At 35.5% G+C, this 14,952-nt stretch overlaps 2 protein-coding genes across 4 annotated transcripts in view; one reads left to right on the top strand and one right to left on the bottom strand.

Annotated features, from left to right (window-relative positions):
- The window catches only part of SPATA4 (spermatogenesis associated 4), an 18,272-nt gene extending 8,236 nt beyond the window's left edge, over nucleotides 1–10,036 (top strand). Inside the window, exon 7 of one of the 2 annotated variants that reach the window (XM_012725002.1) lies at nucleotides 10,005–10,036. The gene's annotated coding sequence lies outside the window, so the exon portion shown is untranslated. Of the gene's footprint in view, nucleotides 1–2,666; nucleotides 2,914–10,004 lie in introns of those variants that run through there. The other variant, XM_004682515.2, reaches the window with a different exon arrangement.
- WDR17 (WD repeat domain 17) overlaps nucleotides 7,124–14,952 on the bottom strand; it is a 48,333-nt gene continuing 40,504 nt past the window's right edge. Inside the window, exons 23-29 of one of the 2 annotated variants that reach the window (XM_004682410.2) lie at nucleotides 14,652–14,763; nucleotides 13,178–13,319; nucleotides 12,789–12,891; nucleotides 11,809–11,910; nucleotides 10,015–10,113; nucleotides 9,540–9,723; nucleotides 7,124–7,412 (exon numbers count right to left, since the gene is read on the bottom strand). In XM_004682410.2, coding sequence (XP_004682467.1) covers nucleotides 7,293–7,412; nucleotides 9,540–9,723; nucleotides 10,015–10,113; nucleotides 11,809–11,910; nucleotides 12,789–12,891; nucleotides 13,178–13,319; nucleotides 14,652–14,763 — 862 coding nt within the window. In that variant the 3' untranslated portion in view covers nucleotides 7,124–7,292. The remainder of the gene's footprint in view (nucleotides 7,413–9,539; nucleotides 9,724–10,014; nucleotides 10,114–11,808; nucleotides 11,911–12,788; nucleotides 12,892–13,177; nucleotides 13,320–14,651; nucleotides 14,764–14,952) is intronic. The other variant, XM_012725001.1, reaches the window with a different exon arrangement.

Below are 14,952 nucleotides of genomic sequence, written 5' to 3'. Positions count from 1 at the left end.
AAGCTGATTTTAAACATCCAGCTGTGTTTATGATATAATTCATATATTAAGCTGTATCCCCTAGCAAGCAGGCCCTACAGAAGTCATTCAAAATGGAAAGTTTTTAACAGAAAGATTGTGAAATAAGGCCATTAGCAAAAGAAAATGGTTACTTCAGGCAAAGTTGCCTTCCCTAAGTGGAAGTCAGGGGGTATTATCATGCACATTACCTCCCAAGTGTACACCAGGAAACTCCAGATTGGTTAGTTTAAATTTCCACTTTTGGGAGAGGCTTGACATGAGTAGTTTCATGCCTATTGTTTCTTTCTTTGAAAGAAGTTTTTCAAAGCACCTCTTTCCCTGACTGGGGGTGGGAAAGAGAGCAACCACTTTCTTTGGAAACTGAAATAAAAAAAGCAGTAGTAGTAATGAGCTGGTACTCTCCATGAAGGGGAAAAACCACCTTCTTCATCCACACGTACATGCATCGCCTTGGCCTGTAAGTCCCAGTGAGCCATGAACCGGACTTCCTGACTGGGGGAGGTAGCGGAAGGAGGAGCCAAACTGAGCAGCCAGGTGGATCTAGGTAGCACAGAAGGTGGGCAGGCCACCTCTCTTGTGTCACGCTCTTGTGTCATGCTCTTGTGCTCTGGTACTGCTAAGGAGACCCACGGAAGAGAGATGTATCGAGTCACTCAGAAGAGGTACCTGGGAGAGACACAGGTGGAGAGGCTCTTCCTGGTCCTTGACAGAGACCATGGCAGTCATATTGCTGTGTTAGATTTCGCATTACCTCTCTCTCCTTCTGTCCCAGTTCTCTGGGACCTCCCAAAATCTTTCCATGCTGCCAGAAGTTAGACTTGTGCAAACCTTCAGGCCTCAGCCCCCCCACTTCAGAATAACACTGTATAGTTAGGCGGTTGCCCATTGGAGTTTCATTGGAAAATTCTTAGGACTATCCTTTCTACTGTCTCTATGCACATTAATTCTATTAAATATGTTTCATACAAAAACATCTGCTACCTTTGCCTTTGAGCAGCAGAGAGCCAAACCCCTTTTAGAATGTTACACCCATGAACAGCTTGGGGTCCCTGGGCACTCCACAGTCATGATCTAGTGAGTTACAACAAGGCTACCGTCCTATGCGAGAAAGAATTATTGTGACCATCAATAAAAGACTATGCCGGCCCTCCCTGGTGGTGCAGCGGGTTAAAGCACAGCACTGAGAAGCTAAAACCACTTCCGCATGAGTTCGATTTCCGCCTGCCCCGGAGGTGACCACATGACCCGCGGCAGACTTCTCCTGACCCGCCCGCTGCTCCCCTCAGCAGTGCACTTCGTCGATCTGGTGAATCCTCTCACCCTCCACATCTCTGTCCTGTACCCCAGTTCCATATGAATAAATAAATCTTTAAAAAAAAACAAAAACAAAAACGATGCCTACTGATACTTGAATTGCTAGAGAGCATTTCTCATTTCTTTCACCTCAGAAAATTACCTTTAGAAAAGCTGTATGCTATCATTATTTCAGATCAGGACTCCATGTTGAACGGCTTTTTGCTTTTATGCTTTTAACAATGTAAAAGCTGATCTGAATAACTATTCAGTTGATCTGAATAACTCCTTTCTGATGTTATTCTTTCAGTGCTGTATCTTATGATTCTCCTTGACTTCGGTGGCCTTTTCCTCTCCTTTTCAAAATAGCTGAAGGACGGTGGAAGTCTTTAACAGACAGGGCTGGTCACAATGAGGAGGAGTGTATATCTTTTTACTTCTCTTAATACTGTTCCAGAAACTTAGATTTTCTTAGTCTACATATATAAAGGATTCATGAATGGTGTGGTTCTGATTTTCATAATTAGTTGGATGAAAACTCATTTGCTAAGCTTTAAATTATCTTTCCTCTCACTCCCAATTTCTTAAAAGGATTCCATTTTAGTTGTTTCTATAAAAGAGTAGTGATTAGTTTAGATCAGAGAATCTGATTTGATCATTTGCAAGTTAATGGAATGAAGCGAGGCAAGAACAGGGGATGCGAGCACTGAGCCCTATCTTAGGTAGGTCCTGTCTATCCACACAGACTGTTTAGCTGAAAAGCTTCTAATCATCAAACAGGGTAGTGAAAAATCGGTTGTGAGAGAGGCTGTTACCTTTGGCTTTTTCCTTTAACTCTTAGATCCCTCCATTTATTTACTGAATTAGCTCTGGTAAAATAATAGGCCAAAGGGATATAAGATTTTGTGGTTGCCTGCCACTGGGCCCTTGGATTGGAACTGAAAGGCCTAAAGAGTTTGGGTAACCAGCAGGTTACCTCAGCACAGTTAGTGTTCCAATTATAAATGAAGGATAGTTGCCAAACCTAAGAACTGTTAAAATAATGGCCCTGTTGCCTCAGCTGCTTTCTGAAGTAATGTCTAAAAATAGTTGAGTCATATTCAGTTTCAGATGCACCAAAATAAGTCCTTGATATTTTTAGGCACTGCTGATGACTTTTGGAGGTGAATGACAGTCAGATTTTTTATTTATGGCTACTATAATACGTGCCTCACATAATTTGTTTACCAGCATTTAGATTATTAGCCTGTACTTAGTTAGCTGCCAATCATTTGGTACACATTTGATATGTCAGACACAATGATAACTTTGTAAATATAATAACCACAAATTTGTTTGTTTAAATATTCCAGAAAACGCAGGTAATTTGAAGCAATGGAGAACATTCTTTTGAATTCCGTATAAGCCTACAAGAAACATGGAGAAGCAACCTTGGAAGGCACCTAATAGCTGTAAAGTTCTGATACCCCCTCACTTGCCATACTAAAGGGTGACAAACCTACCCTTGCGTATAGTTCAGTAGTAAGCAAATTAAAGTGGTGTCTTATCCTTCATTGGACTGAAGAACATATTTGCTCAATCCAATTTAAGAAACACTTATCAAACATCTGTGCGAGGTACTGTTGAAAATACAAAATGAAATTATCAGAACAGAATGAGTAAACAGTGTCTCCAAACACAATCGTCTGTGAGAGTTCATGCTCATGAATGTTGTAGGAATAGCGAATCTACTTCATAATAAATTTTCTTAGACATTGGAAGGAAAAATTCTATGTACTCATAAATTTCACTAAGAGAAATTTTGTTCTGAATGATTATTATTATATGCTAGTTCCCAGAAAATACTGTCTGCATGAATAGTCTTACTTAGGCCATTTTTAAAGACTAGGTGCCCTCCCATTGATAACGCATGGAGAAGTGAAATCATATTTTCCCTAGGAATGTGATTCTCGTGTTTAGTAATCTATTTAGTTCAATCTAAAAATTCCTACTGCTTGCTGCCATGACTCATATGTTTATTGAAGGCAAACAAAAGCAGACTAATTATCTTTCATATATTCTTGGTAATTTAATATTCACATTTGGAAAATTTACAATTGGAATTATTCATGCTTTCATGGGGTCTCATTAACTATCTCATTTGATTTCCAAGGTGAATTTTGCTAATGTGGAATCCCATGATATGCATGTCAATTTCCAACTAAACTCTTTAGTTCTTCTGAATTTTTGAAAACTTACGCAGTTTTATTAGAATTTCTATCTTCAGAAGCTTCTTTGTTTAGTTTTACACACTTGAATAAAAAGACTTCGTAAGACAGGGGTTCCATGGTGGCCTGGGGATTAAGTCTTAACCACTATTACCACTGAGTTCAGTCTTGCCAGGGAGGTGACCCACATGGCAGAGTAGACCTTGCCTGTCTTGCCTACTGCTCTCCTCAGCAGTGTAGTAAATCAACCTGTTCTCCTCATCTCTACCTCTGGTGAATCCTCTCAGTACCCTGTACCTCTGGTCTACTCCCAGTTTTTCTACAAAACATTTTTTTCAAAAAAGAAAATATATAATAAAACACTATAAGGTATCCTGATAAAATACTTGACTTTTTAGAAATGTGTTCAGAACCTAATTTGATTTGAGTAAAGGATAGAGTTCAGATGCAAATCTTAGTCAGCATGTTATTTACCTGTTGCCTTTAATTCTACTGGGACAAACTGAAAGTAGAAAATTATGATAATAACTTTCAATCAATAAAATTCAGTTCCTCAGGAAAGGGTTTTAGAAGCAAGACTTCTGAAGCTTAGCTGAGGAAAAGATTCAGAGAGAAAGATTAGACTTAGGTAAATCTAATCTAGTCTTCCTTGACTCTGCTCAATTTTCTGGAAATACTAATTAAGGGCCTCAGTTTGATAAGTTCCCAGGACTCCTGGGTGACTAAGAAGAGTTGTGAGGAATATGAAATAGTCTACATCTGTATTTCATAGTGAATAAAGTAAATGAAGGGAGCAAATATGGTACAAGTAAGTAACTCAAAGACCTTCTGACGTGGTGTGTGCCAATAGCAGCCATGACTACAGACATTGTCTTTGGAACGTCGTCACTGCACAAGGGTCCTTTGACAGAAGGAAGAAGTTACTTTTTCTCAGAGCTACACAGCTCCTCTGCAAAGAGAACCTTTTCAATCATTAGTAAAACACTATGGGAATGGACACTTCTGGGATAGCTGTTTGTATTTAGCGTAAGCACTTCTGCTATTTTGTACTAATTTGGGATTTAATTGTAGTCAGTGTTTTTTACAACTGGAAAACCACTCTCATGAACAGTTCAAGGAAACAATCTTCTAGTATTCCAAGAAGTGAGTAATACAGATGGACAGCTTAGTCTTTCATACCCACGATAAATCTGCCCCAGCATTTATGGAGAGGCTGTTTTAGGGATTAAGCTGCCATATATAGTAGCATTTATCTATGTCATCCTTGGCTTTAACTGCAGTACCTTTTAAAATTCAGGGAACCTGAAATACATGCATAATACATAAAAATTAATAAACTGCATGCCATATTATAACCTAGTCATATGGCATTTAAATTCAGCATGAAAGTACTTATTTCAATTATTTAGGTAGAAATATTTTAAAGCTATGGTATAAAAAGCACTTACTAAGTGTTGACTTTAATAAAGATATTTTCTGTCTGACTGCATATGAACACTACTACTACTAGTTTACTCTATTCAGAATATCTTTTGATATTCTTTGACCTAAGAACCAAAAAAGTATCAATTCTCCTGTTAAAAGACAATAAAATATAGTCATTGACCTAATCCAATCATGTTCCTGGCCACTTAGAATGGCTTCATGGAAGTATATATACACTTCACTCATTTTGATTGACATAATTTTGAGGTACATATGTGTTCACAATATGTAACTCTTTTGATGTTGCAATGTCAATAATTTTCATAAGCAAACTATTTTTCCAATGCTTTAAAAATTTTTGTGTAATAGAATTCTTTTCTAAAGGTACATTTAAACTTGTAAAATAGTTAGTCTATATCATTGGGAATATGAACATTTTCAGATAGTAAAATAACTGGGTTTTCATGTTTGGGTTATGAGCAATAACAAAAGTACTTTTTTAAAATAATATAACAACGAAAGTACTTTTACAAATTAAAAAACAAGGCTTTGTTTTCCCTATTAAGGCACATTATACATACAGATTGATGTAGTTAAATGACATTTAAAATTCCATGAAGAATTAGCAGTAATGATTAATGTTAAAGCATAAAACATTGTTGAAATCATAAAATAGTGGAATGACTATGGAACCAATCCAATTTAGATTTTAGATAAAGTGGGTTTCTCCTTTCTTGTCTTCCTGTGCTAAGTGTTGTAAGATATTTTTCTTTATATTTTATACATAAAAAATTATTTTCCCAAAGTGACTAAAAATACAGAAGGTAGTAATTGTTTACACATGAATAATTTAAATGTAAGCTATCTTTGTCATATTTAAAGTACAAAGGATAGGCATCTTAATTTATTTTAAAATAAAATAAAAAACAATAGAGGGATTTAAATGTCATTTTTAAATGAGGAGATTTTCATATATACATGACAATGAATAAAACATCTAAAAATATTTGAGTTTCACATATCACTGTGTCAAAAAAAAATACCTCTGAGATATACCCTATATTACTTATTGCCTCTCTGGGTTGCATACATTCTTTTATATAATACTAATATTTTTATAAAATAGACTTTAAGCATATATCTTTTTGAGGAGTTAGCATTGATCAGTGTGAAAAGTACTTAATATATATATATATTTAGTTCAGTCCTAAGAAATATCAAGTAAATTTTTAAAAATTTAATGTAATAAGTTTTAAGATCAAGATTTTTCTATGAAGTCACTCTTTGGCTAGACATAAAACATCCCTAATTCCTGTAAAACAAGTTGAGTATCACAGTAGCATTCTTTTTGGTATGTATTCATTTAATAGATTTCAAAACCAGAATTGAAATACGATAATCTTATCTCAGGCTTTTTAAAAATAATGTTTATTTTAATAAATATTTTAAAAACTTGAATTTACATAATACACCCAAAATATCAACTAAAATACTATTTGCTTACAGAAATTTATTTGAAAGTGACTTTCATCAAATAAATTGAGTTAATATAAATTGATTAGATTATGTAAATATTAAATGCTTTAATCAAAAGTAATATCCATTCATACAAAATACCTTTCAAAATAGTTGATTTCTACCAAATGCAAATTCTCACAGAGATCTGACTGTATTTTGTGTTTTTCACAAGTCATTTTTCTTGATGCTTATATTATCTATATCTTTATAATTGGACACTTGAATTTCAGATAAAAATATGGTAATATTTTCTTTCTTATAAAGTAAAATTCTGAAGTTTTTGACTCTATGTCCACTGACTGATAGCTAACAAACACAACGCAAAACTTTGATTAAATGTGTACAAACTAGTAGTTCACTTTCCCTGAAGGCAGAGTACGGATGTTTGGTAACTGATGATCAGTCGCATATAACCTGTATTTCAGTATTTTGGGACAGTTTGTTACTCAAGTATTCATTGTGTATTCCTTATGTGGAGCACTATTCTAAGCGTTGCACGTTATTTCTCAATTATTGAATTGTAGCGTTTTGGTTACTTTCATGCTTTGTGAAACTTTTATATGCTCTTTCAGATAATGCAGCCCTGAATAATTTTAAGGGACTGCCTCACAAATAAGGGTTTTGAGTGTTTTTTTCTGTAAAGGAGACACCTATTTTTCCTTGAAATTATATAAATATTTTATTTTTTGAAGTTAATGAAATAAATCAACTGTTACCCTCCCCCCACCCTTTCTCCCAACCTTTGGCTGCTGGACAACAAAGGTTAAGGCAATACTAACCCTTAAAAACTCTTCTTAAAAAATAGTAAGCGTGGAGAAAAACCTTCTATCAGAAAGGATTGAGTCGTATGCCAGTCCCTAAAGGTGAGAATGGATTCACTTTTGCCCACATCAAGGCATCGTTCAATGAGATAGTGGATTTTCCATCTTCAAGGAAATATACAGGGCCCTGCACAGAAGGACAGTTGAGGAGAAAGAAGATGAGGTCATAAATTCACATCATATCATCATATTTTTATGCTTTCAGAAACAGCTCACTCTAATATGAAAATACTGGTTATATTTAGCAATGCCAAACAGAAATTTTAAAATATGAGAAAAATGTTATTTGAACTACTACTATTTAAGGAAACAAATAGCATTTCAACATTATGCTCTGATGTCTTTAAAATGGGATTTAGTTTTATGACTTGAATTTTTTCAAAACAATAGTACCGTCAATGAAAATAGGTATTGCTAATCAATGAATTACCTGAAAGTTAACATTTTATAGTCATATATACCTCGTAATAGACTTAAAAGTTGTAATAGGCTTAATATATGCCTCAAAATAGACTTAAAGCAGTTCACTACTTTAACATATAGCTACATCAGTACAGCTTGGGAATTATTGAAGCCAGAAACTTTAAACCAGTTCTCCGGAGATGAAAAATCACTCCCATAGATATGTATATAATTTAAGGTCATATTGCGATTTACTAACATGTTAATAATGTAGTTACATCAGTTATTTTGTATGTTATAGGTAGTTCTGTAAAAATTAGGTCCAATCTGTATTTCCAAGTCCTTACAAGGAAAAAATAAACATGACTTAAAATGAATCTATTTTATAAAGCATGTTCTAACTATCAGGGTATTGGGGTCTTTTTTTTTTTTAATGTTTCCAAATGATACAGTTTTTTGTTAACAAATTATTCTAGTTATTTCAAGATAACAAAGTTTCTTGAAATTCCATTGTTACAATCACACTACACAATTTTCTGTTGAAACTAAGTATCCTGGAAGCGGGACTCCATCTAGATTAGTCATTCAGGCCTTAATGTACATGAGACAATTAGTAGATCATTTCTTAACTTCTGGGAACAAAGAGGTTAGACGGCATGGATACTAGGTCATATGGAGATGGCAGATGGAGAAGAAGAAACTGAAGAGGACCAGGAGAACAGGAGAGCACCAAGAGCTACTGACTGAAATGGCTCAGAGGGGCGGTCAGTGGCACTGAAGATACATTCTAGAATTACAGTGTATTTTCTCTAAATTATAAGTTATTGAATTTACTGTTTTGGGCTCTATCTCTGAATACAAGTGGACAGTAAACATATAAACAACTAAGTACCTGTCTGTCTGGGGATATATATAGCTGCATTCTGAAGACCTAACTCGTCCGCAGTGTCAAGCCAGCTATGATGAGAGTGTTCATTAGTAACAAGCTATCGAATTTATTTTGAATACTAGTACAAAAAAAATCTTTCTCTACTAACATGGCGTGTCAGTATTAGAAATGTACTAGAAAAGTCAATATTAAAACAGATTTCACTCTGAAAAGACTCAACTGAGTAAAATGTCTATTAATAGCAGGAGGTGGAATTTGTTTGAGCCAGTATATGGTCTCCACTAGCATTTCAAGGGGACTCAGCTTTGTTTACTGTATGGGAAGCTTCCTCCTGGTTCTGGTTCCCAGGTATCAAAGGCTTCCTGCTTTCTACAAATAATGGCAACCCTGGGTCACACTAGGAGACTGCAGCATCATTCTCCATCACTAACTGACTCTACATTAGGGACCATTCCTGGGGAGTTAGTCTCCTCTCATGACTGATTGCAATAATTTTTAACTGCTGAAAAGTTCAGTGAATCAGTGTAAGATGTATGACATACCAATAGCTTATTATACTATTATCAGTTGTTGCTTTCTTTGTATTTATAAGATATAAATGGAGACTTCAAGATTAACCTATTGTGATATAATAATGTACAACTGTGTTGACTGCTTTGTTTATCTTATTTAATTTCTCTAAAGATCTGATCTGTATTTTAAAACACTTGTTACTAAGTCAATACACCATATGTTACTAAGTATACCTATTACATGAATTGCTTTTATAATAATGGTACAAAGACTGCAGGGATCTATTTTAGAGACAGACTTGTAACTACAAAGGCAGTAGGTGAAATTTTTCTCATGGGGCCTTGGGCTTTATAGTACTACTTTTATTTAGATTATACTTATTTAAGGTTGCATTTCAAAATACATAACAATTTGGAAATTCACAATTTATGCCCAACATTAAGGTTGTACCTGAATTTTTAGTCCTGTAAGACAAGAGATGTGGATATCGGAGTGGCTTGGAAGATTTGATCCAGTAACATAATCCGGTCCAGTAACGCCTTTGAGTGGATCGTCTTTTACTCTCTTTAGCAAAGTAGCATAAACCATTCTTTGTGATTCCGATGGGGGTGTATATGGAGAATCTTCCAATGATCTACATTTTCAACATACGTTATATTTTCATTTATGTAGAATCATGAAATTACTAGGGTTTAGATCAGCAACAGTCCCTGATGGTTACTCACTATAAATCAACTAGACTAAATTTAGTGTAAAATAGAAGCTTGAAAAGGGTAAGAAAGAAAAGCATTGTAAATAATTACTGTGTATGTGCTAAACAAGTCAAGATTCTTTATTCTGCTAAGGTTAACAAGACAATGTACATTTTCAACAAGTTTTTCTATAAAGTTATACTTTCTGTATTCCAATTTTCAGATTTGCTCACCGGTTGCTAAACTGTGTACAAGCTCTCCATGCATCCAATTCCTCAGAAAGGTGTTCAATTTTCAGAGGCACTGACACCTCTCGACGTTTTAATAGCTGACTGAAAATGTAAAAAAGAAATCAGCATTCGACCAGCCAACTGAAAATGTGAAAAAGAAATTAACATCTGACAGCAAAGACTAAGCTATCCAAAAAGCAAATAAGCCTTAAATAACTGCAATTTTAGGCTTATAAACATATTCAAAAGTATTTCTATTCATCGCTGTGCAATGACTTGTGTGTGTGTGTGTGTGTGTGTGTGTGTGTAAATATGTGTGGCTAGGCTGCTTGTGTAGAAACAAGCTTTCTCTTGACAACTTATGTCAAATCTACAATTCTGTACACATGGGAGAAAAGTTAGGGAAGAGGAAGCTTTGTTTTACTCAGAATTCTCTGCATAACATGAAGGAAACAGAAAAACTGCTCACTCAGGGTGTCTCAGCAGTTTTAGGAGTGAACTGCTATGCCATTAGTGAGCTAGTAGATTTGGACTTTTTTTTTAATGGAACATGCTGTGGATTTTTTAAGCAGAACAAGTTTTGGTGTAATGACTGGAATTCAGCAAGCTGTTAGGAAATACAGGAGTTTGGCAGGCAGGTTATGCTTGAATACAAAGAATGAGTTACCTCCACCTCACAAATCCCCTTTCTACCGCACAGATTAGAAACCTAAAACACCAGCTTCTCATGTCGTTTTAAAAGCAGGGTATATGGTTCTGGCCTGAGACATAAGGCAGACCGCCTGACGAGGACTTTGATACCTGAACTACAGGGTGCTGTCCGGAGAAAGCCTCTTGTGATCTCCTTCTGTCACCTTCCCCTCTTTTTCTTTATTTTTAAAAAATATTTATCTATGCATACAAGAACTGGGGTGGAGGCCAGAGGTGTGGGGGAGGGGGCGGTGAGAAGATTCACCAGAGACAGAGTGGGGAGCAGAACAGATCGAACGAAGTATACTGCTATGGGAGCAGTGGTGAGACAGGAGAGATCTGCTGAGCCATGTGGGTCAGCTCCCTGGCTGGGGATCGAACTCAGGCCATAGCTGTGGTGACAGTGGTGGCTCCTAAACCATTAGGAAGGCCCCACCTTTCCTTCTCTAAACTGCTTAGAATGTAGACACAATGTATAGGGAACTAGACACTATCCTGCAACTATGGGAGGTTAAACAAAAGGAAAGAAGGCAAATCAGATTCAAAATAAAGGAACAATGCAGGCCCTTCCTGGAGTCAGTGATCACCTGTCTGACAGCCCTGGAAGACCTATCTGAAGTGCTTGACATAAAACCAATAAATTCTGTGTTTGAGCTACAATTAGGATCTTTATTGTTTCTAGCCTAATTTACTTCTTTTTTAAAAAAAAATATTTATGCATACAGAACTGGGGTACAAGTCAGAGGTGCAGGGGCTAAAAGGATTCATAAGAGACAGAGTGGGGAGCAGAACAGGCAGATTGACTGAAACACACTACTGAGGGGAGGAGCAGGTGAGACGGGAAGTTGGCTGCACCATATGGATCAGCTCCCTGTCTGAGGATCGAACTTGTGCTGAAGCGGCTGTGGCTAGCTTCATAGTGCTGCACTTTAACCCACTGCGCCACCAGAGAGGGCCCCTAAGTCACTTCTAATTCATGTAATTTACTATTGCTCTTTTACTGCAAAGTACATACTGAGTAGTGCTGCCTTTTGATACACTTAGAATGGAGCCATCTTAGTAACAGCAATTTAACTGGCCTCATAATAGAAAAGAAAAGCCTTTTACCTTGTGTATTCATAAAGTGCTGGAACAATACTTTGGTACTGCCTTCTGATAGCCAATAATGCACCAACATAGCCATATATTATGAGCAATTCGTTTCGAGCTCTAAAAGAAAATGTTTATTTTTTCAAAATATTCCGCAATCTGAGATATAAAACATTAATCTCATTTACTGTTACTGTACTGTGACTTTATCTTTTGAAGGATGATATAACAACATAGGTTTTAGACATTTTTCTAAACTTAACATTTTTTAAACTTGAAGATGTTCAATTTATCAATCAACCCTATTCTTACATCTGTGCTATAATGTAAATTACAATGTTTAACACAAGTATAAAATACTTAATATTTAACTCTTGTCTTCTCTTTTCCTTCCCTGGGCTTCATTTCATTTCATTGATTGCAATACATTTGGTCAGATCTGGAATTTCTGCTATATTCTATAGTCCAGGGAAGGGTCATCAGTATCCACTGCATTTGCCAAGTTTCCCACGGTGCTGGATCACTTTCCCCACATGGATATTAAAACAAGAATAGCCCAAAGTCTCTATTACACAATACAGAGCATTTGTAACAGTGTCTCAGACTTCAGTTCCATGGACAACAATGTCCCCTAAGTGGCACTTGAATTCAGGGGTGGTGTTTATAATTTGCCAGAACTTTCAGTTCATCCCCCATCCCAAACTATTCTGTTTTGCACACAATAGATATTTTTGAAGACTTGAAGTCCCAAACCTTTGACTTAGCTGTTTGAACTAGCTGTCACGTATGTACATCTACATATATGAACATATGCTCACTAGCTGTTCCTACAGGGGCTCCCTGAGACATTACTTCTGATTCAAACTGATCTTTGTAACTTTTCCAAGTGCATCTACCTGTCTAAGATGATTTAACTGTTTGAGCTAACATCAAAAACAATATAGCCATTTTAAAGCATTACATAGATCAGTTAGGCATTTTGGAGAGAAAGTACTCACTCAGTACATGTATGCAAGACTAATTTTTCAGTACGGATATAACTCAATAGGTCAAGAACAGGGTATATGGCATCCAAAGTCCAATTTGAACTACTGATGTTTTCTGGTAAAATAAAACCAAATAAAAGTTTCTAAACAACAGTGTTCAAACTTATTCATCCAGTTTTTCAGTTTTTAACCTGTAAATAATTCTCTTCCAGTCAATCCTACCACTTGATTTTTTAGATCATAGTTTACCTATTTACCTGCTCATGTCCTGATATCATACAATCAGCTATCGTTTCCTTTTTAAATTTAGGATGGTTATTGTTTGATGTGAAGGATGACTGTCAATATAAATGAAAAGAGCAAACAGATGAGTATATTTAAACTGCCAACTAGTAACTTACCTTTGATGAAACTGATACCAATAGGAAGAGCTTTTTCAGGTTCTTGACTTAGTAAGTAATACTTTATAGTTTCAAATAAATTGCCATCTGCATGGGCTGTCTCAGCCAACTTCATGCACTCTTCTACTGAGGGAAGCTTACACTAGAAAACATAAGGTTTGAAGTAAATGTTACTAAAATTTATAGGGATAAAAACAATAGTACAAGTACTAAATATTTTCAATATGCCAAAGTGTTCTTTTCTTATTAAAGTTGCTTAAAATAGGTATAAATAAAATAATTTATATTAAGACTAGAATATATGGATGAAAATAGCTTTAAGATCTAATAATCAATAGGATTATTAGCTAATGGGCCAGCAGCTTTTCATCCCACCAATCAAAGAGGAGGAAGTAAACTGTCTTGACTTTGTTGATGACACTTATTTACTGAAAAACTACTATGTGCTAGGTACAGGGTGTTGCTAGGTAGAAAATGTTCATTTCTTCACTTTGATATATGCTTAAAGAGTAAAGGGAATAAATGGTTTGAACTGAAATTTCATTTTCAAAAGACTACAATAAGTAGAGTAAGATAATCATCTCTATAATTGTTGTCCCTACGTAAAATTCTACATGTAATACAGGTTAGCACAGTATCTGAATACATTTGAATTCTTAATATTACCTGTGAAACTGTCCATTACTAACACCTTTCTACATACTAGTCCTTTTAAAGAGTTATTTCTTAAGTTTAACAAGAGACTCTAACTATAGCCTTTTAAAATGTGTGGTGAAAGGATTAGATGCCTTTATCACTTATAGCTGCGAAAACACAGACAAAACATTTAGCCTTTCTGCACCTTAATAATAATGTCTGAAACTTTTGTTTCTGAGGATATGTAAATGTACACTAAAATACAACACGATAATGTCAAGTATAATTGAAACATATATTCCTGCTTTCTTTCTTTGCACTTTAACTTCAACATAAAAATACTGTTTATCATGTTTATTAAAGCAAACAGAGTTCATTTATGAAAGATTTCCCAGAATACAAAGTGTATAAATACAAAATGTACCCACGAGCAACTTCAGTTATCCTTTCACAAGATTGTCCCTGATCTCTCACGTACACACTCACATAAACTCTTGGTCTACCTCTAGTGACACAATACTTGGTAGCTACCTCTTGTTGAATGAATAGGAACTTACCCACTGGGGGAAATGGAATTCATGTAAGTGAAACTCAAGTATTTTGTTTGGAGCTTGGAAACTGGAATTAGACAATAGGTATAACATCATCTGCTTTTCAGGATTTCTTGAGGATTGAGTAAAATACAAATCTATATGAGCTTGATAAAAATGGATTGCTGTCATGCTCACTGCATTTTTAAAAGACCCAAAGAGCCCCTTAACTGTTTCCCGGTGTCTCTATTTGCCCAACCTTAAAGGTAGCTAAATGCAAACCAAGTTGTTTAACACTGGCAGCATACCTTCTCATGGAGATCATCGATCTCTTCAGTACACCCTGGATAGAAAGCACAGAGTTTAACCAACTGTAGTTCATTACCAGGAGTCATCAGGAGGAGATCAGCTGCCAGATTCCTAGTACCATAACAAAAGGGAAACTTCAATTAAAAAGAATCGAAAAAGAACATTTAGAACTATTTCACAGGAAGATTCTTCTCTTGCTTTCCTATTTACAGGACAGAACTAATTTCCTATTTAATCATGAAACTTCTTTAAATGTAGATAACGAAAAATAAAAAGCATCAAGGAAAAATGTTCATGAAG

The sequence above is a fragment of the Condylura cristata genome, unplaced genomic scaffold (genome assembly GCF_000260355.1).
Source record: "Condylura cristata isolate star-nosed mole 26May11 unplaced genomic scaffold, ConCri1.0 scaffold00014, whole genome shotgun sequence".
In the NCBI taxonomy this organism is placed as follows: domain Eukaryota; kingdom Metazoa; phylum Chordata; class Mammalia; order Eulipotyphla; family Talpidae; genus Condylura; species Condylura cristata.
Note: the sequence above shows the minus strand (reverse complement) of the source record. Positions and strands in the feature narration are given on the sequence as shown.